This window comes from Vanessa cardui, chromosome 6, assembly GCF_905220365.1.
Source record: "Vanessa cardui chromosome 6, ilVanCard2.1, whole genome shotgun sequence".
In the NCBI taxonomy this organism is placed as follows: domain Eukaryota; kingdom Metazoa; phylum Arthropoda; class Insecta; order Lepidoptera; family Nymphalidae; genus Vanessa; species Vanessa cardui.
The window spans coordinates 2,736,112-2,760,392 of NC_061128.1; the positions used below are offsets into that span (position 1 = coordinate 2,736,112).

Here is a 24,281-nt window from a genome sequence, read left to right on the forward strand (position 1 = left end):
ATGTATTTAATAATATATGTTACGCAATAACTCGCAATGTCGATTTATACAAATAAATTAAAAAAAAACACGCGTTCCATGTTTAACTTGTACGACATATTAAGAATAAGAACGGCTATAACTCATCAGACATAAATTTACATATAAATTCTTATATTAAATAACAACTTAAGGTATTCAAGTTTGATTACTTTGGGTCCAAATTTTGCAATAATTTACAATACAAGAGCCATCTCGGTACTCAATAAAGATTAAGCAGAAATTTTGCCACATTCTGTTTACTCGCTGCAAGCGAAAATCATACCATAAATCTCAAATAGAAACCGAAGAAAGGTGCTACAGTGTTATGAAATGAAAATTATTTAGGTTCACGTCGCACGCGATACTGGAAGCTGAATACGAGGCTGAGAATTACGTACTGTAGTCCTTATTATCTAAGGTATAGATGCTGTAATTGGATAAACATATCTGTCATGTTTTGGACCTTGGTTAGCTCGTAGCTCCCGCTGAGCTACTATGCATACTGATGGTTGGAATGGAACCTGTTCCTCACCGTTCTAATCTGTCGCGAGATAAATTGAATCCAATATTGTATCTAGTATAAATCGATTGTGGGCGATCACGTTAGCGAACTGAGATGTAACAGTCTTATGAATAGCACATACCGTCGCTTAAAGTAAGAAATAATGCCTCGATTATGATATCTTTCATTCATGCCCACGTTTAAGTTGACACATTGAAGATAACTGTGAATTATATTATTTATTAAATAACTATTATTTATGGTGATACCAGAACCACCTAGAGCTGAGATGGTTACGATTATATGATTGATACTTACTACATATATTACTATATTATATTCACAAATATTAAGAACAGATGATAATTTAAAAGACATTTAAAAGCGAGGCATCAATTTTCTAATTTCAACAAGATTTTGAAGTAGTTTAGTTCGGTAAAAACGCAAAAAAACATCTGGCTAACCAAGTATTCCTTTCTTGTCGTGAATCATAACAAAAACTTCATGTCAATTTTCATCTTTGAAACTTTTTAACTCAAAACAAATCGATAGATGATTCTCCAAATTAATCAGTAAAGATGTACTAATGATTAAAATTCTATCACCATGTGCACTTGCGAACATTTCTACGAATGAAATCGAGTATAATTTAAAACCTTTCCATTTCATTGAATTTAAGAAAAAATATTATTTTTTTCACCAATACTAAAATATGTTAATTATACGCATTGTGGGCTCATGTAGAACATCACGAACCGGCCCTTAAACATCGAAGAAAGTAAATTCAAAAATACTTAAAACCAGTTCAAAGCTATGCAGTTCCGTTCCGCATCAAGAATGTATAAAACAAGTAGATCATTTAAATATCAAAAATCAGCTGATCGGAAATGAGCAAGATTGCCTTTCGTAGTGAGAGAATCTTGGTGCTATTACTTATTCGAAGTAAACTGTTTGAGTTGGCAACAATCTCGTAAGATTGAATTCAATAGTCAATAGTAATATAAAAGAACCAGCTAGCGTACTTAGAACTATTTTAAAATTCAACACAGTTTGAAAAATGACTACAATCTTAATAGAAGTCTTAACCTGACATCGAGGTTATGAACTTAGAAGCAAGATTTATTTGGAAACTCGTACCAGTACACAATACGACATGGTGGTTACGAGTCGTTTCCGCCAGGCCATTTGTTAAAACCTTTACATGGCATTCATATAACTTTTAAGCTACGTTTTCATTGTACATTTTAAAAACAACTCCTCGCTTTATTTTTACAGTATGAACCATTATTATCTCAGATTTTTATAATTTATGTTTGCAACAGATACTGATATGATGAGCCCACTCATACCCTGAATATAAACAATTGTTGTTCATAAAGATTTAACAGTTATGACCGGCCAAGTTTAAACAATTACGAGAACTATAAAACTAGGACGTATAATTAGAATTTCATATGTTTTTATTTAAATTGCCTCATTTTTTGCATTATAATTAAATATTGTATTCATTATGAAGGCAGACCTAGAAAATATATTCGCTTAAGTTTCGCGCCTGGAAACGCAGCCTTACCGTGCTTTTCCATGTTCAGAACTTTGTTTGCTGAACAAATACCTCAAAGTGGTTTACAGTGTACGTCTCGTGTCAATGTTGGTGATTTACGATTTTCAATTTGCAATAACAACTTCGAATTCGGGTTAACTTTCAGCTTTAAACACAATGTACACTATAACGTAGTAGCAGTCGGCCATTGCCCCGGTATAAAGTCCGAAATCCTGCCAAAATTGCTGAAGAGTTCGACTAAAGTTGGCACGGAAATGATGTCAAAACTTCTAATTATGATAATTCGTTAACTCAAAAACTTTCATACAACTCGATAAACTTGTGTTTATCAACTTGTTTTTTAAAGAGTGTATGTATCAAGTATGTCATCAAGTATTACTACTTGTTGTATTTTGCGTAAATAAAATGTATAAAAGGGTATAACATGCAAATCAGCATCAGTAGCCATACAAATAAGCCATTAATGCTGGTGCAAATCAATAATACATAATATAAGGGTAAGGTTTGCTGCGGCAAGGACTAGTTCGATTATTTTTTCATACGTTGATATATTTTGGTCGAATGCAAGTTTTAAGCAAAAGCATTATGTTATGCTAAACGGTTGTATCAATAAAACAAGATTGTTATGATTCAAGATTGTCCTTGCAAGGCCGTGGGCCGACCTGCGCGTAGGATAAAACACGATGTGTAAATTAGCTTTGTTTTTGAGCCGTGGGAATATTGGGAGATTTGAGTAGTCGAACTTGACCTCAACTACTTTACAATACATTTATACATTTTTTTATCGTTATATATATTTATAGAGTTTTAATTGCTATTATAACTTTCTTTATTAAGAAGACGTTGCAACTGAGTGAGCATCCGTCGTGGTCACGAGCTGACTGGGAGCTCTGCGCGGCCTCCAACGTCGATTGCACGAGTTTTCTTCGCCTGCCTCCATTACACTTTTATTGTATTTATATCTACTATTATATCGCGAATACACCACACAAATACAATGAAACCGTGAGAAATTTGTTTTAGGCACTTAAATTTTAAGAAGTTCTTATAGTTACTTAGTTCCTTAATAATAAGTAACGTATAATCGTGGCTAAAGCTCACATAGAATATATAAAACGAGTGTTTTTGTTTTCCATAAAGCAATTGTATCAATAAATAATCTTAGTAATTTATAGAGCTTTGATATAAGTTAAGCGTTTGATTGGATACTGCTTTCCATAATACGGTTACAAAATGTGGTATATTTGTTTCTATGCTAAACCATATACACAACTCATTCAGACAAATTCAAGATTTAAAGCCATCATTACGATTTTGAAAAGATTTAAGGGGTTAAAAACAATTGACTTTCTTTTTTTTACAAAACCTGTATTTTAACCCCAAATCACTGTCACGACAATATGTAATGCCTCTTCAAATTTTCAACAAGTGTTTGACGGGGATTATATGCATTGCTCCTTGGTAAACCCTTACATAACGACTAACGTTGTTTATTCGATCATTTGTATAATTTCATACATACTTTATATATTTTTTATTCTATCTAGAAGGAATCTAATTTATACTTTGTTTGAATTCTACAAAAATGAATGAATGCTTAGATTTTAATATAACTTGTTAATTCTGTGACTTTCTTATTACATACATATACCAGTGAAAGTACCATCAAAATCAATCCAGCCGTTCCAGAAATTAGCCAAAATAGAGAGACAGTCAGACACAAATATTGCACAGCATTTTTTTGATATATGTACCTTGCATGCCTAAATATGTACTGAGTAAGAAGCGGTTATTTTATTATCACAAAAAGAAATTCTTATTTTATTATATGTATAGATAAGATATTGATGAATAGGAGAAAATGAAACTAAAGTATATACCTAATTAAATGAAAAATATTGAGTTTTAGATTAAGACTTACCAAGCCCGCAAATAAGATAAGTAGGTGGTGGTTTCAACACTGATCGAGAGTAGGCCCCTCTCACGGTCTCTAGTGCGCGCGGGGCCCCCGCTACTAGGAGCACTCCTGGCGACACATAGCCGGCGTAACGCAGCTCTGCTGTTGCTGCAGCGAGGGCTCCCGCCCACCAACATTTTGCGTTAGCTGCCAGGAAACTCTGAAAATAATACAATAATGTAAGTAAATTAAAACATAAGTTGAAGAAAATTAATTGACACTCTTAAGATAAACCTGAAGCATCACAAAGCGTTATCAATCGTCGAGTTTAGACTTTAGACTCAATTTCTTGTAAATGGGATTAATTATGTACTAAAAAGCCTTATGTTGTCAGTTTATACAAATTATTGCGATTGTCAATTGACCATTGAACAAAACAAAACCAAGCCAAGTGGCCAAGGTTAGAGGGAAGATTATATTTTATGTAATATCTATATTACCTAGCTATACTTAACTAAATACAGTCGACTCTTAGTTGCTGACTATACACATCAACATTTTTCTATATGTTTGCTCCGAATTTGACGATAGGACTGATAATTTATAACGATTGGTTCGATACGTAATGTAGGAGACGCGCATAACGCATTATCCGACATAATGTCACGTGTGAAGCGACTCCATTGATGCGTAACCCGTTCACATCGCGCAAACAAACATGTGTAGCAGTTACTTGAACACGTGTTACTTCAGATAAGCAAGCAACAGACAGTGCACGTAACACAGCGAGGTTGAGTTGAGGTCTTCTCCACTTTAAGTGAATACGAAACTAATTCACCATGCTTGCAATACGAGTTAGGGAGTGTAACCTTCAAAATTCTTCGCAATATTTTTTACAGTTTTATTAACAGTGTTCATTAATCAGTTTGGTTGTTTTGGTAAAGTACGAGTTAGAATCGTTTTCATAAAAAACTTCACAGGATTTAAAAAATACGGCATTAACTTTTTATGTTTCTTCCATTATTATATTATAATCAAGTTGTCTTACACTCAAACTGCTACAAAGGAATAATAATATAGTTTGTAATATTTCAATTGAAATGTTTACAGTTCAGTTTATTGATAAACAGTTATTAAACTTTTAAAATGAATAATAGGATTTCATACAAAAACTTTATATTATTTTGATGGCTACATGTACATGTGTAACATGAAAATCAAAATATCGACAACATTAACGTTTGTAGTAATAAATACAAATAAATACAGAACCTACTCATAAAAATAGTAACAGTTACTAATATAATTAAAAAAAAAATATTTTTATTAGTTTAATTTAAATATCATGAAATTAAATTTTCATCTTAATAAGACAATACCGTTGTAAGTTTTGTAATTTGATATAAATATCTTCGGCAAATGGATGATATGACTATAAGAAATTATACTACTTAATATTTATTATTTATATTTAATATATCTTGGATAAAATCTTAGCAGGTGTAAGCTTGAAACTTAGTTGCAAACTTTTTTATTACAAAAAAAACCACTGATTTTAAAAATAAATAATTTAAAAAAAAGATAAAATCTGCACTTTATATCCAAAAGAATAAAACTTAAATAACGATTTGATTACTTAAAATAAAACAGTATTTCTCGTGACCCTAAGTTTCGAGTGTCAGTATTCTTGAAATCTTCATTCTAAAACCGATGATAAGAAAGAGGCCATTCATTTCTCTTGTCTGTCGGAACACTGCACGATATTTGCGATTTGCCTTGACCCATTCATTTGGCATTTCGTGTTTCGTAACTTGCACTTCGCCCTGCACTTAGCAAATGGCAGTTACTGCCCAACAAACATTGCTCATTCTGAACCTCCGCTGAACAACTCAATTACACAGTAGTCAACCACTATTTTCCCCGTTATTCATACTGTTATTCGATTTAAAAAAAACTTACTTTGTACAAAGGTTTTTAAATCATTGAATTGAAAGCGTACTTTACAATGACATTTTTTGTCTTTTATTTATAGCGCACCCTATTTTCCATTTGAGGTAACAATAAACGTTCATATTTAATGTCATTAGAATCCGTTGAGAAGGTACGACATAATTGAGAGAATGATTCTTCTCTAGTATTATATCTTATAATTATTTTAAATAATAATAAATGTAAATTAATACATTAGGTCGTTATTTTTGAGTTTCAAAACTGATTGACTAATAAACCACATATATGTATATACATGTTTTTCCAGAAGATGCAAAGGACGAACACCATTTTTGGTTCCAGAAACGTTTGCTTTTTAAACATATAAATGTTGCGCTTTGAAATTTTTCACTTATCAATTAAATTATTAAATTAATACTAATAATCTTAATATTAATTGATTAGCCAAAACAATATTTATCATGGATAAAATGATTTTTATATTCGACGTTATCATATAAAATTAAAAGTAGTAAAATAAACTACAATTAATTTATCGTTACAAATCGATTCAACAATCGTTTGATGCAGATTAAAGGTTACAGAAAATATATGTATTTGAATGCAACAAAAACAACAATTTACTACTTTCTTAATTAATTGGAAAGTAAGTATTTTGAACTGTACAATATTGAAGCAGTGGATGGCTGGATATACAAATTTACGTAAAAGCAAGAAACCTTATGTTTATATAAAATGCTATGTAGTATATATTGTCAAAAATTTGAATCCTGCACTATATATAGCATCTAATAAACTCCAAGCCTTCTTAAGAGGGTGGGCCTTTGCCGTGCTGTAGGACATTATTAAATATGTAGAACACATACAATGTCAAGTAACAAATTTTATTAAAAAAGACAAGTCAGTAATCGATGCCACACGTTCAAAAATAGAAATATATTTCCTTATCAATCAATATATCAAAATCGAAATATCAATGCCAAGTTCTCGTTTTAAATGTTGGTATAATTCATGCGTAAGTAATTACTGCGTTAAATCAAATTGACAAATCATATTATCAATTTCAAATTAAACCCTTAATAGCTCTTGTAGACAAATTATTCAATTAAGGCAAAGACTCTGGTTTGATGTTATTTTTAACACAATTCCGTTCAAGAGAACTTGCAAGGCTAATAAAACGTTACGATACAAGTTTTGGGTTTTTTGAACAACTCATGTATGCTCGTACATTTAAATTTAAGCTTTCAGCGTATTATAGTTTATAAAATTAACGACAAAGAGGCGAAAATCCTTTAAAATTTAAAGTAATATGTTATAAGGCTTTATTTTACATGGTGTGTGTTACTTTGATGTCATCTAGCGATCAAGTACCGCGAATTTTGATGATGTCATATAAAGATATTTCATGTTCGTACGTGTGGTCATAAGGTCATTCACATAACGATCGTAGTGTACCGCAAAATTTTCCTTAGTTCTAGTTCGACTAAGTTTTAAAATAATAATTGCAATTATTACAAGTAAATAAATTTAATCATATTAATGCCACTTATTAGCTTTAGTTATATAAAACTTGAAATTGAGATATTTTGTAAAACTTAATCTTTTACTTGTTTATTGGTATGTTGGCTTTAAGCGAGCCCGTCTTGGCCCCACTCTCTTAACACTTATTTCTACCGCTAACCAGCACTACTTAGAATAATTGTATTCCGGCTTAAAGTAAGAGTAAATGTGTATGATTACAGAAACTAGTGACATAACTCTCTGGTTCAAAAAGTATAAGTACAAAGGTAAAGGCGTATCTACTATGTAAGGAACGGTTAAAAATTCTCGGAAGTCAACGTCTATTTAGTATAAATAAATCTAAAAAACAATTAAATAAAGTAACCGATTCATGAGATCTATTTGTAGAACTTGGAATACTTTAGTTACATAATGTTTTTATCAAACCGCTGATCTCATAAAGCTAGGGACGTAATTACTTACACTAATGCTTTTATAGCCACCAAATCAAGTATATTATTTTGTTTAGGCAGGAAAGGAGATTTTATGAGACCACACCCTAGATACAGGTTAGATATGCGCAAGATTTTATTAGTCAGTGTCTGCCAAACAAGCTAATTTAATATACGATAGACATTCCTTGGCACTTCGGATATATTAAATCAAGGAACAACTCAATAACTTAACAAAGATTGGTTTATGTGTATAGCGAGAATGAATAATTTAGCTTTTCTATCTTGGAAATAAACAGTTTCAAGCTTCGTTTGCGTGGATTTTGCTCTGCTCTGCTCGTAATAGAGTCAGTTCGCCATATAAGCGTATGTTATAGAGATATGAAAAAGAATAATGTCTACAAGGGGAGATGATATCGTTCATTTGTTTTTATGTATATATTTTAATTATGAATATGCGTCAACGTCATCGTAATCTATATATACCGAAATGTGGAACTAAGTTAGACAAAGCCAACTCGAACTGGTACTTGGTTTGTTTAAAAAGCCATATATATAGTACATAGATATATATACAATAAGTTTTATATGGTATGCATGTATTATAAAGAGTATAAGACGTAATTTTTTTAACTATTAAAATGTAAGTATCATTCTTGACTGAACAATAGTAAGGCAGCATATATAAAAAAAAAACACTTAAATTATATCCCATCCTTTTAAAACGGGTGCATTATCTTTGTCACAATAAGTATGCGGTTATAATTCGCAACAATAACACTAATGACAGTAAACCCGGGATGGATTCCACTCACACGGGAATCGCCGTCGAGCGTGACGCACACAATGCTATGTGTTTATTTCTGCAGTGAAAATTCAAAAACTCCCAAGATAGACACGATAACGACTTATCTACGTTTCCGAGTTACACGCTTAATTAAACGAATTGTATTGTAATCAAACGCCGTAACTATACGTATTATGAAACAGGTGTAAATGAACCACATCGATGTTTTTATATAGGTATTTTACTGTCGAGCTTTAACCACAAACATGCATTTTTATTATTCTGTCCGACGTTTCGACAGTGACATATCGACGACGACGATGACAAACTTACTTAAGTAAGTTTCCAATATAATATGTATAAAAGATATTATAATAAAAATTGTAAATCTAAAATATGTCGTAATAAAACTGATTTCATTTTTAATAAAATGAAATGGGTTAATTGACTGTAACCATAATCTGAAATATTATTGTTACAGTCAATGGACCTATAATGAAATAATTTTGAAATATTGCTCGAATAGTATTCATAATCTAACAGCATACAATAACCTACCAGCTAAGTCGCTGTATATAATTCTAAAACAAATATCCGATGCCGCGTCTGTTGTTAGTCTACCAGAACACGATAAATCCAAAAACTATCTATGCTCACTATATCTCACTTTATTGATAGTGTTCACCGATTGACGAATTTGTTCATGAGAAATAATAGGATGTATATTCATTAATTTTTTATGTAAATTGACTGACTTATGACGATGATTATTGAAGATGTCCAAAGAAATAATTCCGACTGGGAGCTTACGAGGACCCTTAGCCCAGAACGGGACGGGTCAGCTAGCAAGTCGTTTTCAAAATATAATCATATAAATAGAAGTCACGTGTCGATAAAAAGGGATTCAGTGTCGCATTACATCCGCATCATTTAAAAAGTCAGAGATGAAGTTATCCGAACTTTTAATGGCACTATGGTTAGATTTACAGCCCACACTTCCCTTTTAGAACTGTTGTGAAATGTTCGAAAACATAAAAATAGCGAGTAAAACTATTACGACCACTGGTGTTTGTTAAGTCTTCATTTGATTGCAGTTTAGTTTTAATCATCATCGCGTTTTTATAAAATCATAGCTCTTATCAAATACAATTTAATAATAAAATGTAAACATATATAAACTGAAATTGTATTTACCTAGAAGCAATTTTCTTAGAGTATCTTTGCAGTATTTTGATTAGTCCCTGAAAATTTACTCCACTTCTCCACTAATATATTTATAAGTATTTCTTTAATTAGTATGAGACACTAAGTATACCTAAAAATCAAAAATACTGGGTCCGTCTTCTCTTTAAACAGACCCACATGATGTTATTGGTAATAATATATAAACAATAGCAATTTTTAAATTCCTTACAATATTTCCTTGTCAGAAACAATCAATACAGTTTCTCTGTTAATTTTAACTTAGGACCTAGATCTGGTCTCTACAGCCCTATAAGTTATTCGATCAACAAGATAGATGCGATAATAATATATACTTTATAATACATAGCAATCTAACAACTGATTACTCCTTGTTAGATGTAACACCAGTATTGAGATGCGTTAGATAAATAACTAGCATTTAGAATACTTGGTCGCGGTTAGTAAGTATGATTGAGATTTATGAGTCTTGATCATTGCGTACTCTCACAGAGATTTCATTTTATTGCTTCAAATTTGACCGTTGCGTTAACAAAGATTTATCTGTTTAGAGTAACTATTTAGTGGGCGTTATTTAATTTTCTTATTTATATTGGGTTATGTTTTGATTAAAGTTATTTAAACATTTTTCTTTTCGTGTAACATTTAACAAACAATTGATTTTAAGGTAGAATAAATATTAGAATATTTTTGATCATTTCTATGATCACAGCTATTAAAAAAAGACATGTCCTCGTTTCCATGTCTAACCTAATACAAAATGTACACTGAAGCATTTTTTATATAAAGTACTTATGTATATAAAGTATAACAGCAAAAATTTACCTCTAGCCTATCTTACCGTCAGCAATCCCTCCGTTTTTCTAAGAATTGTATCAAGCTAGTCAATTATGGCTAAACTTTATTACCCACATAGCGCGATTTGAATAATAGATTACGATCGTAGTACCTATATTGTAGTTACCAATTAGAGTATAAGTATTACAAATCATTTAGAGTTATTGTTTTTATTTAAGATATATAACATAAAGATTGCATCATTTACTCCTGTATAAAATAAACCGACTGTCTGAAGGGCAAGTGAACAGGAATACATTTTGCGTCGTGCGAAATTTTGAACAATACATACGCGCTTTGCATACAATTACAACATTGTTTAGGCAAGAAATAGGATATTGTTTGCTATGGGAACCAATGACTTACAATTATGGTACATAGCATTCTTTAACCTAAAGTTTAAGATGATTAGTAATTTAGTTTGGAGTTAGGCTTTAATGGATTTAGATCCAGAAAATTAATCAATCAAATCGGTAATCAAGTAAATGAAACTCGGCTTAGCCTTACAAACAAAAAATCATTACTGCTATAGTCATACGATGTGGTGAGTGCAGTGACAAGAATTATAATTAAAACAAAAAACTATAACAAATATTAAAAATATTAAATGTGACTTTTGCATTCATATAGTTGACGTTGAGTTTCCATTATAAAGTTTGAAAATGGAATTACATTTAATAATGCGAACAGAATTAAAAAGAAATGAGTTACACAATGCAAGGTTGTACGTCTCCATAAAATAATATATCGCAACTCATACGCATCCGGTGAAAATGAGAACCAATACGAAACATTAACTATTACAAAATGGAGTAATGCCATGAATGGAGAGAAAGTAGATTCATTGAAATTGTATGAATGGGTGTAGAACTTGTCAAAATATCTTAACCATAAAACTGTGTAATGTGCTATGTATTATTTTGATATCAAATTGTTGTTACAGGGACAAACTTATGATCTTATACTAAAGATCAACGAATAAAAAGAAACTTGCTGTTAACTCTAAACGGCAGGAAATTTTATACTTTAGTTTACTATTAACAAAGTAAAATATTTTTTTGTCAATATCATTTAACAATTATTAGCGTATTAGTTAGTAAGTTTGCATAAAATAAACCCACAATATTTTACCAAATAAAATCTTTATTTTTGATATTTTGTTAAAATTTTGTTTATATTTAATCAGCGTGGTAACATTAGCTATAAACCTTATCGTTGACTTTTAAATTTCCATCAGTATCATCTGGAATTCCTAATGACTGGCAGAATCGATGTTTGACGTTCGAAGAAATGCAATTTCAACAAAAAGCCGTGAAGGATATTTTATATTGCTATCATTAAATAATAAATTTTCTTGTCATGTATGGACAAGGCGACATTATAAGAATGTAGTTACGTATACCGATATAGATACTTGATACTGGAAAATATGGGAAAAACAACATCCGGTTATTATATTATCAATTGACATACCATATTTTTTTAATACGTAACAACGAGAATTTAATCCCTTACAAAACATTTAATGTTACGTGTTACGTAATAACAACAATTTATTATGATGGACCTTATGAATTTATTATTGTGAATTTAAATAAAATTTAACCATCCCAAGAATAAAAAAAATCAATAATTTAATTAAAATTATAAATAAATAATAAACATGAGACAACATCACATACATTACCCTGATCCCAATGTAAGTAGCTAAAGCACTTGTGTTATGGAAAATCATAAGTAACGACGGTACCACAAACACCCAGACACAAGACAACATAGAAAATTAATGTTAATCTATCGAATCGAACCCGGGACCTCGGAATGGCGTACCCAAGAAAACCGGTGTACCTACACACCACTCGAGCATGGAAGTCGTCTTCAAAAATTGAATTAAAAGTGTCATTAACACGAAGTTTTTGTTTTTATAGTTTATGTTACGAAATTATCTTATTATTTATATACATTATTCCAGTATGTTTTAACAAGCACTTTTGGATAACCTAAAAAATATCATCTAGCTATCATCGTATATCTATATGTAGATGCTACCGAAAAGAACCGAAAAGAAATTCAGTAGTTAAGGAAACGAATGCATTTTAAGCTTTCTTAAGGTGAAATAAAATTTATTAATTAAAACGAAATCATAGGAATTGCATGGAATAAGTTATCTTTTTTATAAAAATTCGTAAACACGTAATGTTATTTTGTATAGATTGCTACACAACATAACAATTGTATGAGGCAAAATAAAACTCTCAAAAGTAAACACTTTTGTATGTGACCTTTTTTTAAAGTTAGATTGTATTGAAGTAGTTATTTAATCTGTGGTAATCGACATAAGAAAATAAATTTAAGTATCCATTTGCATGCGTCTGCAATAAAGCCGCTTCCACAAGTGGGTCATTAACCGGAATATGGCGTTACATAGCTATTGTATCATCGATAATGGTTTCTTAAACGGTTCTCTACATATATCACAATAACATTTTTCATGTTTCCGTTTGAGTGTATGAACTACTTTAGAATAGCTCCCACGTTTGCTACAGATTTTATTTTATATGTCTATCTGCTTGTCTTACAAGGTATCTATTATGTAGTCTGTGTACAATCTGTAATTTTTAAAGATCATTACAAGGAAATACAAAATATAATCTGTAGTACTAAAGTTTATAGAATTTAAATTTTTCCAAAGTTTTAAATAAAAATAACCGCATCCTCACACCTATATTTGCGATAGACAAATGACTGCTTTGGCTAATTTCGTACAAACATTTATAATTAAACCGAAATATCTTAATATACACAAGTACTTGAGAGTATTTATTATCAGAGTATTTAACTAATTATTAAGACAAATGGGAAGTGAAATTCAGTTTAATTTGTAACATTCATCGAAAGAGCATCGCTTAACCGAACGAGGCGTAAAGATAAATTTTCCAATTCATCCCAATAGGACTATGTGTCACAGTAACAGCCGAAAGGCGCCGACTCGCTGAATTACTCCAGTAATCTATTGCTTCGAATAGACCAAGATTGTCTACGGAATTGACAAGTTTTATTGGTTTTAAGTTCACGAGACACTAAACTGTCGTGTGCAATGGACTTGGAAATTAAAGTAGCAGCCAATTCCATTTTATTGCTTGACAGAATTTTGGTTTACAGGTAATCTATTCTTACGTTATGCTCATTTCATCAGCATGACAAACCAGATTATTATTTCGACATTATTGTTTAATAACTTAGCGGAAGCAAAATTCAGCTATCCGTCAAAAATTATAATCAATCAGATGTAACGAGAGCAATAAATAAGTAAGGTTCTTATTAAATAAGCCCTACTCGAAATAGCAGTTTGCTTTTATTCTATTAAACATGAAAGGCAAAGACATTAATAATTTTTAAGTTTCGATGACAGCTTACAATCTATAAATCATTAGAAATATATTTCAAAAATATCTACTTAAATATAGATTATATATATAATATAGATAAATAATATTTTTTTTATTCAGAACAACAAAAAACCTACTTCATCAAATATCAAAGTGCTCAAACACATATTACAGTACTATTCAATGTAATTCTTACAGAATACAAAGCGTTCTCCCTTGTTATGGACGAGATTGCTTCAATTGTGTTCATTGCAATAATCATAACAGCTAGCTTGAAGTTACTGTAGTAAGTGAACCTGAAATAACAACACTTAGATGATTATTTTATGTAGGCAATGTTGGTTTCTTTTGTGTTGAAGAAGAATTACTTCATTATATTTTCTGCTGGTTGTGTCATACCTATTATTTTTTCTCTCAAATCAACATGATCAAAATCAATATTAAAGACGATTTTATTTATATATTAATGTGTGCGCTGATATTTACGTTTGTTGAAATAATTTTCTACGTCTACTGTGGATAAAAGATAAACGAATTTATCTTATTTATGAAAATTAGTATGCTTTCATACGTTAATATTATTTTGTATTATTATAAAGTTAAGATAAATATCCAACGGACTATATAATTTATTAATTATATTATTTGATTCAGTATTACTTTTGCAACAGAACCGTTTGCTATGGTCGTAACTGTTACGTCTTCGTATTATTTCATCAATCACTTTACTTAAAAATCTCAAGTTAATTACTTCTCATGTATTACTTATGTGCCGCAATGGGAAACAATTCATCGCTTAGTAATTTATTTCGATCTGCTTATAGAAGTTACGTACTGGGACAAAATCCGTCTTTTTACCCGTAGTCATTAGGCAAGTGTTTATATTAAGAGTAAGGAACATGTATTTCCTTTGACAAAAATATCGATGTCAGAAAAGGTAATTAACGAGTGTGGAAATCACAGAATCGCTTCATTGCAACTTTACATCATTATTTAACATGACACATAATTTCAAAATAAGTCCAGATATTGTTGTAAAAAGTCAAAGTCAAATCATTATAGCAAATCAATGTTATACATAAAAAAAATTAGAGGTGTGAATATATATGTGAAGTAAGACCCCAGTGCACTCATGGCCTACGGTGAAAACTTGCATGATAAGTTGCTAAATAAATGATATTAATGGTAGTATTGATATCTTATTATACAGATGAAAAATCAAAATACGTGTGTTGCAAAAAAGGAAACGTTTGATAAATGGAATGAATGGATACATTAAAGTTCAAAGCAATCTCAACTTTTGGTATTAAATTGGAAAATAAAGTTCAAAATTTAATTGATAATTAAATATACTTAACGTTGAAAGAAGACAAGTTGAAGAGATTACATAAATTTTGCAGGAAACAAAGTACAAAATACCACATTAAAAATAATTGAAAACGACTATCAGTAAGTTCTGTCAATTGCCAATACATTTCCATTCCTTATTTGGAGTTTCCTGATTACTTAGAAAGTGCTGGTGTATGCTTTATACCTACTTTGATCCGTACCGAAACCTACAAGCCGATTATCAATTCATAGCGTCATTACGATTAAAATAATAAACTCAGGGTTCGAATAAAGTCATACTATTTATTTGAGACGGCTCTTATTAGGTAAATTTACGTGATTAAATTCAAATTAAGAACGTGTTAGAAACTCAAATAAATGTATACATATGTTTATAATTGCGTTAAGGATATGGAATATAGCTTATAAACTTGAAGTACATGTAGACACAAACTAATCGCGATAGCGTGTTATAATCTTGTTTTTATGAGAAACGACTTCAACTTCAAAGCTTATTATTTAATAATAGAATTCACTGAAAAAAGTGAAATTTTCTTTGCTAATTGATTAATGATAACAGATAGATGCGATGGAGAGCTAATTACGGTTCTCTAGTTTATCTAAATGTGTATTTTGATATATGACTTACGTATTCAGGAAAACACAAAGCTCTAGATCTTTTCGACGTTTGAAAACTATGATCAAACAAAAAAAAACAAGTAATTTTATTTCTTATTTTGTAGGTAGTAGAGATTGAAATCGTCAGTGCAGCTTAACGTATTTTGGAGTATTGATTAGTAGCCAACGACTAACGACATAAGTCAGGGCTAAGGGCAGTCCGAGGAGGAGCTAACAACATTATCTGCCCCTAAAGCAGTGTCTTACGTGAGCTTTGGATTTATATGGACTAGCCAGTAAAACATATTCAAAATAATTAGTAAATTCTACAATACATATATTTATAGCTTAACATATGTGTCTTACATATTTTAAGCTATAAATTGATATAGCAGTTAAACAAGGTTTTGTAAGTAAAAGATGAATGCTCATGTTGTCTTAAAATTTACTAATAAAAACATTCCAAAGACATTTCCGCACCTCAAAATCATTAATCACTTCCTAACATGAAAAATTACTCAACGCATCTATTTCCATACGATACATTTTTATTCTGCGGTATTTCTCTAAATAGCTTGCGAGTCATATAAATTTAGTTTCACGTCTATCTTGACCGGCTGTGAAATAAAATATCTTTGCCTTCGGAAACAGTAATTAAAAGCTTGCCGCGTGACTTGGTTCGTATAATTTGCAGTATAGAATTTATGATGACTTTATATTATACTTCGAGCTGGATATTTAAATTGTTTGTGCAAGAATAAATGATTATAAAGTGACGTCATTATTATCCAGTCCAGATTTAGATAAATAGTTATAACTTGTGGTCCAGTTAGATTATATGCGTTTTAGAAGAATGTTTCATTACATAAGTGCTTCCTTCTCTTCGCAAATTTACGATATCGTAAAGATCTTGATTGGAAGTTATGATATCGACTCCAAATTTATTACATCGGACGAATATTTGCATAACGAACTTGATTAAGTCTTCATAGTTCATTGATTTCGATTACAACAGCTGAATATTGTCTCTTGGAGATGAATCAATTACCTATCTGGTTAGAAGATCAGATAACTTCTATTCTTCTTATAATGGACTTCTGACACATCAGTATCCACGAACTCGTACTGATCGGAACGGAGTTTACATCAGAACGAAAAATCATTATGCTAAGCCTAATAAGGCCCTACACCACATAGATCAAATTAAACACACACGCATATTTAGCTGAATATTTAAATAAAAACTTTCATATGTCATAGCCAGATTAATGCTAACGCCATACTTGAGTCGCTGGTAAACACTTCCGGACAGTCCAATATATAATGAGCTCTCAATGTTTGTTTAGCATTCAATAGACGTTTTAATGATCATATTCGATAATTATTAGGGATTAAATTGACTAAATACAAATGCATAAAGAACAAACAAGTTAGAGAAACATGGTGTCTGGCTTTGCTCGTGTTATAGTCAACCTCTAGTCGTCGTCAGGTATATTAAGCATAAAAATCCATGTTTCTCTTCTTTTGCTTCAACCAAATTTCTTCAAATTCACACAATAAGCTGTAAAGGAACAACAGCCATACCGACAGATAGGCAGACAAACAAACAGGGTTACTTTGCATTTATAGTTTAGGTATACATTTTTCTGGAGGTAGTTTCGTTAAAGCTCACATAATATTTCTCTTTTAAGAACGTTTAATTTAAAAATCATTTATAAGGTCAGTTGTAAATATATAAATTTTTGATGAAAGAGTATCATATTACCTCTAAAAAGAATTGCAATTGAAATGGTGTATTTATTTAACAATATTTCAGTGTGTTATGTTTCTGCAATTTATTGCGTCGTAAATAAACACAAGTATCATTGTTTGTGAGATTTACAAGCTTGTAATATTATATTTCTCGAACCTATGATAAATCGCCGACCTATCACTATCAGACTACCGAAAGAAATCGGAGCTCAGTATAAACTGGTCTTTCATGAGGGGGATCTCCTATACGTCAAACACACACCGAGACTAATGCACCGTACCCATCCCAATTTGATAAGTAGCTACGTCTCACTCAATATATCTTTTCTCTTCCTTTTGACTTCACAAAGACAGGTTACCTTATCATTTATTTATTTTTTTTAATTCTAAATAGATAAGTAAATAAAACAAATAAAATATTCCTTATTCAAGTAAACTCATATAAGCTCTTTTGAATTATAATCATGTTACAGTTTTGAATTAAATGGAAAGCTGCCACTGATTCGTTTAGCAGATTCTGCTAAGAATAACCGGCAAGAAATTCAGTATATACACGTTTCTATTATTTTAATGAACTAGTAGTGTAAATAAGACGACAAATGTATTTCTGAAAAAAAGACAGCTACTAAACTTCGCGTAATATTGACACCTAATTTATAATAATGGTGTGAAATACTTTCAACAGGAATATATATTAATATTTTCGTCAAGATTTGCAATGTTATTTATATTAACAAAAATGTACAAAATATAGAAAAACATATCAACAACTTCGCATATAAAAATATATCAAAATTTTCGAGAGATACTTTCCCATTCCATACATTCAAACAAATCACAATATCAACAAAACTAAAATTAGTCGCGATGAAATAACATGTAGGTTCAATGTCAGCAACGCGTCAGTTGATATATGCAAATGTTACCAGATTTACTTTCTTTTAAACCATACAAATGCATGGATAAAATCAAACTCGTTTTCTTCGACCGGCAGTAGCTATTTAAATATTAAGAAATCAGTCATAAGAGAACATTGCAAGTGTTAGACGTGAAATTGTGTGATGTTGATTTGCGGTCAATATACATAAATAACAAGTACTTTAGTATAAAGAGTATTCGGACATAATCAATATTGAAAACCTGAGCAAAACATTAATACCAATTTGCACTTATACATAACCTTATACATACGACAAACAGATCATAAAAATATACCGAAATGTTCAATCTTTGTCTTTTTACAAATCTGTTAAAATTCCTAATTATTAAGTACTACTTAATCACGGTATAAGTGTTGTACGCCTTAAGAAAAACTAATAAGTATTTAATGAAAATAGAAACACAGCACGTCATAATACAATATTCTCATGAAATTATCATATATCATAGCTTTTAAAAAATGTTGTCTCGGAAATATTTGATAAGGATGAGAAGGATCGAGACTAAAACCTCAGGGGATTTTTTTAGCAATAATCCAGCTTTGTAGCCAGAACGAGTTCACAGTTCATAACTATTTATGTGATTAAACAAAATAGGCTATTATGTCTTTATCCGTTGATTAATTAATTCCTTACATTGTGTATTCACAACATTTTGTAGCTGTTATTACATAGGTAAGATGAAAGGTCACAAGAACTATAAACATTATTACTTAATTTAAAAATAAAATGTTTCAAAGACACGTTCCGTTCTTACATCATAACTAGAAGGGATGAGATTCATTTATAACCAGATAAATAATAATGTTGTTAGTATTAAAATCTAATTAATACAAGACGCAACCGGACAGCTCGTTTGAAGGAATCAATATTATATATTCTCATCTAATAGAGGAAATAAATCAGGTTCTATAGAATATTTTATCTTATAATAAATGATCTGAAGATAGCGACGAAAACAACCTCTTGACTACTTTTACTGCGAATTACTGAACATGTGTCTTAGAATTTCAGCTCAGTGATTGGTTAATGAAATTAAGTTATGGTTAAGATAAACACTTCACAATAAAACTCACTTTTAACAGAATAATTTCACAATATAAAAAAGGTGTCAAACACTATCTTAATACTTGGATCATATTCTACATTATTATAAAACCAAAGCAACTAAATTATATTTAGAAACTATTTTTACACTTGATGACTATATTAATTTTAAAATATGGAAAAAACGTGTTTATTTACATTTTTAATAAGATATAATATAAGAATGAAATTCTAAAAGTGAATACAAGATTTTATCACTGAAAAACTTTTACTAGTAAAAGACTAAATATTTTATAAATTTTACATAAATAACAAGCAAAAACCGAAGTTTGACGAAACGGCAATTAAAATAATTTCATTTCTTTTTCCTATTTGATAAAATGATTGAAGAAAAATTATACTTTAATTTCTATCAATCGTGAAAGTTGTATGTGTAGTTAAAAACTCACTGATATTGTCGATTAGAAATATAGCAAAAAACGTCATGTTGCCATTGAGCAGAAACCGGTTCACTTATCAACTTTTACTAATGCGTTTTATATTATACGAATTGTTTAATTATCAAGCAACCAGTCCCCATATCAATACGTACAAGACGCACTTGACTTCTAGAGTGATAATAATCATTAAAATCATTTTTTTATAGTTATTTTTGGCATGCGATGAAATTACACATAATGTACAACTATTTTAATATCAATGCATATAGCGACTATGGATTTTAAGGTGATATACGTATCACTTGTTCTTATAACTGCTGCACATACTTTCAAACCGAAACCAATAAAAAGTATTGGTAACAAAATATTATTTTTACTGTTTATAAATTTGTATAGTTTTTCCGTAATATTATTATAAGAGTTCTAATGTTTCTTACCAATCCTAATCTTTATGGCGATTATTTAAAGACACGCTTATTTAATACAACTTTCAAATTAAGGATACTAGTTAGTTGACTTATTGGCAGAGCTTAGTTGGTTTAACTCGCCAGATAACCCTTCACTGAGGATCTGCCGAATAATTAACTTGAGGAGCCGATGTAATTATAGAGTAGAGACATACGAGCACAGATCTCAATTTTGGCAAGATTCCAGTACACCCTTAAGTTACATATACTAAACGCTCCCACAAATAAATGTTCAACATTTTCACTACTGTAGATCATGGACAGTATAACATGTATATATACATCAATTTTTAACGATACGATACTATCCCTAAAATATATTTTTTATGGTATAGGTAGGGGGCGAGCATATGGGCCACCTGATGGTAAGTGGTCACCACCACCCATAGACAACGACGCTGTAAGAAATATAAACTATTCTTGACATCGTCAAAGTGCCACCAACCTTGGGAACTAAGATGTTATACCCCTTGTGCCTGTAGTTACACTGGCTCAATTACCCTTAAAACCGGAACAGAACAATACTGAGTACCTACCCAGACGGGCTAGCACAAAGCCCTACCACCAATAAAAAAAATATATCGGATTTAGTAACATCCAATCTACAGCTCGATATTTTCTTGCATTTGTGGCTAAATAGTCAACCGTATGTAATAATTTTGACTCTGCCATTAAGGGTTTTCCTAAAAGTGACTTATTAACCAGAGTAGAGGGCACAATAAGTAATGTTATTTAGTGGACCTACATGTGATGGCGGACCCACTGCAAGGGAACGTGCAGGGCGTGTATCGCACGCGGCCCGCACGCTAAGAGGGCGGCGATAGCGCTTTCGTCACATGTAAACTTATTTTAAAAATCAATGCAGCAAAATTCCAACACCTTCAATTACAAAGAAAATTTTTGAATCATTGTATAACAGTATGAAATCAAAGCTATCTTCAATTGGGAATGTAGATTCCGAGAACCATTGAAATAGCACCATTATTATTATTGCAAAGTCAAGTTTTCTTGATAACTGATGATCTTTTATATTTTCTAAATCTCCGATCCTAATAATTAATCGTATCAACATGGCTTGAACCGTTGTCTTCAGAAAATTTTTATATGAGGTTATATAAATTACAAATTGAACTAACTCTAAGATTTAAAAGCTCTTTTAAAAATAAAATCAAATCCAGTTGTTAAAAGTAAAATCATACTATGCATAGAAGTATACAAAGAATATACTTAAAACCAAACTGGAAGTAATTCCCCGACGCTTAAATCGTTTCATTTTCAATTTTATCACAGTTCTTAAATGACTTTGAATAAATCCATCAAAATCCTGACCCTTTTTGGCAGGAGAAAAAGGTATTAGAAGCCGCGTCCCTTACGATTATTTTAGAATTTGACAAGTCAGGCATTTACAGGGGAGACTCGAGACGCCCTGTGAACTGGCCCCTATACTTATCACGGTGGATTGAATGAGTTACAAATTTTGCGAGAATAAGTAAGTAAATTGAACGTCTTTTTTTTCGAAGGTTTTATTCATTTTTCTTAGTCAAGTTAGAGGGTAAAAATTGTAGCTGAATTTAAACCATTAGCTTATCAAATTAAACAAGAGGTCTAATAATACTAATTCTATGTATCTATAATACTTTCAACAATCTCTTGTATTATAATTGAATATATTCAACTCGAATATCCTTCTTTAATTTTTTAACGTCTAGGACTCATATTATTTTAAATAACCATCCCCACATTATTTTTAATTAATAAGAAGTATGAGTACCGCATTTTAAATCATTATTAGTTCCCTATGTTGTAAAGCCTATACCAGAATTAGTTATGTCAAATTCGATAGCGATTAAAATTTAAATCTAGACGTCTTTCATTTCATTTTAAAATAAGCTTTTAATTAAAAAGTATGCTTAAAAAATAAGTTCATTATTTCCATAAATCAGTGGCGGGCGCACGGACGGACAAACTCGAATACAATGAAGCGTGTTAAAGTCTAGCACGCGGCGGCACGTGACGTCGTCGTGCGTCTTCAAACTTTTAATTGAACAAAACAGGTGAATGGAGGGATTTGAATATAAGAAGGGTCTGTTCACGAAATTAAATTTGCGATTAGTTTCTTTATAAAATATGCTTAACGAATAACCCTCGTATTATATTGGACGGAGTATAATAATTGTGAAAGTATATTATTGATTGTTTGGATTATTTCTCCTTCTTTCTAAGCAGCAATGGAACCACCGATCTACGTGATATTTGCATGTCTCAAGTTTATGGAGCTGTACTATTCTAAGCTAGCCAACGTTTAATAATATCAACAGAATTTCAGAACCTAATAGGTATTTCTTATAAAAATACCAACACGTAATATTACAAGTCTAGTAGTTCGCTTTTAATGGATTACATAAACAACAAAATAAACTCCCGAGCCGTTTATGCACAGTTGGAAGCGTTCCAAGGAAAAAATGCCCAAACTTTTATTGCCAACAGTAAATCAAGCAGAACTAATGTTTATCGAGGATGTCTCGCTCAATATCCTCCAGCCAATATGTGAGGCCTATCTACAGCTAACATAAACGCTGTAAAGCTGCGGCCACATCCTGTGAAACAGAATATGCTAGATGTGGCTGACTAGACTGTCTGAATGTACTTCAGCTGTGAGTACCGATCGATCATCGCTCAAGCAAAATGGAACCAAAAATCTTATGACATTTCCAGATCCTCCTACTCCTTTTATAGCTTGCATTTCACAGTCGCTACTTCATACTCGTAACGCGTTCACTGAATATTCTTTTATTTGCTGCAGTATTTACAATTTAGGACTTCATAGTACCACTAAAAATATAATTCGCTTTACATGTTCAGCGTGAACTATGTTGCCAACAAAGTTCTTATGTGTTGCAAAAAGAAACTCTTATTGTAGAACAATCTCATTGTCTATCTATTGTTAAAGCTAATTATAATACGACCCGACGGATATAATATATTTTCGACATTGTCAAAAACAAAATCGTCGGTTTTAATTATTGTATACATTGGCACTAAGATTGTATAAATTTTAAAAATAAACATTCTACCTAAAAACTGCAATACATTATACGTATGCTTATGTTTACTAATTTATAATTATAATTATAATTATAACAGACGGATAAAATTATTTATAAGATATATGTATCTATATTATTGATTCAGGCAGACACCACCAATATTTAATACTTTTATTACATGATATAAACTTAAAGGCAATGTCATAAAAGACAAACTTTAATGAAAGCTAGGACGATGGTAGCACTGATTAAAAATACCTTTAAAATTACGTTCACGTAATATCGCATAGAACAAACAGTACACTTTCAAAATTAACCTTTTATGTACCTCGAGGCGCACTTATTATGAGATTCATGCAATGAGGATGTGGCGTGAATTGCTTTTAATTTTGTTTAAATCGTTTTATTATTTAAGATAGAAAAATGCGTGATGTTTATTTTATAACACTATTGAGCAATCGCTTTTGTTTATTAATATTTAGTTTGACGCAAGTTAGCATCTGTTTTACATAATAAAACCTCAGACTTTAAAACGAACTTGGGA

The 24,281-nt window shown here is 30.9% G+C and overlaps 1 protein-coding gene across 1 annotated transcript in view; it reads right to left on the reverse strand.

Moving 5' to 3' along the window:
• Nucleotides 1-24,281, reverse strand: part of LOC124530752 (serine/threonine-protein kinase DDB_G0283821) — a 151,272-nt gene that overhangs the window by 55,271 nt on the left and 71,720 nt on the right. The window contains exon 3 of the mRNA XM_047105020.1: nucleotides 4,006-4,201. Coding sequence (XP_046960976.1) covers nucleotides 4,006-4,201 — 196 coding nt within the window. The remainder of the gene's footprint in view (nucleotides 1-4,005; nucleotides 4,202-24,281) is intronic.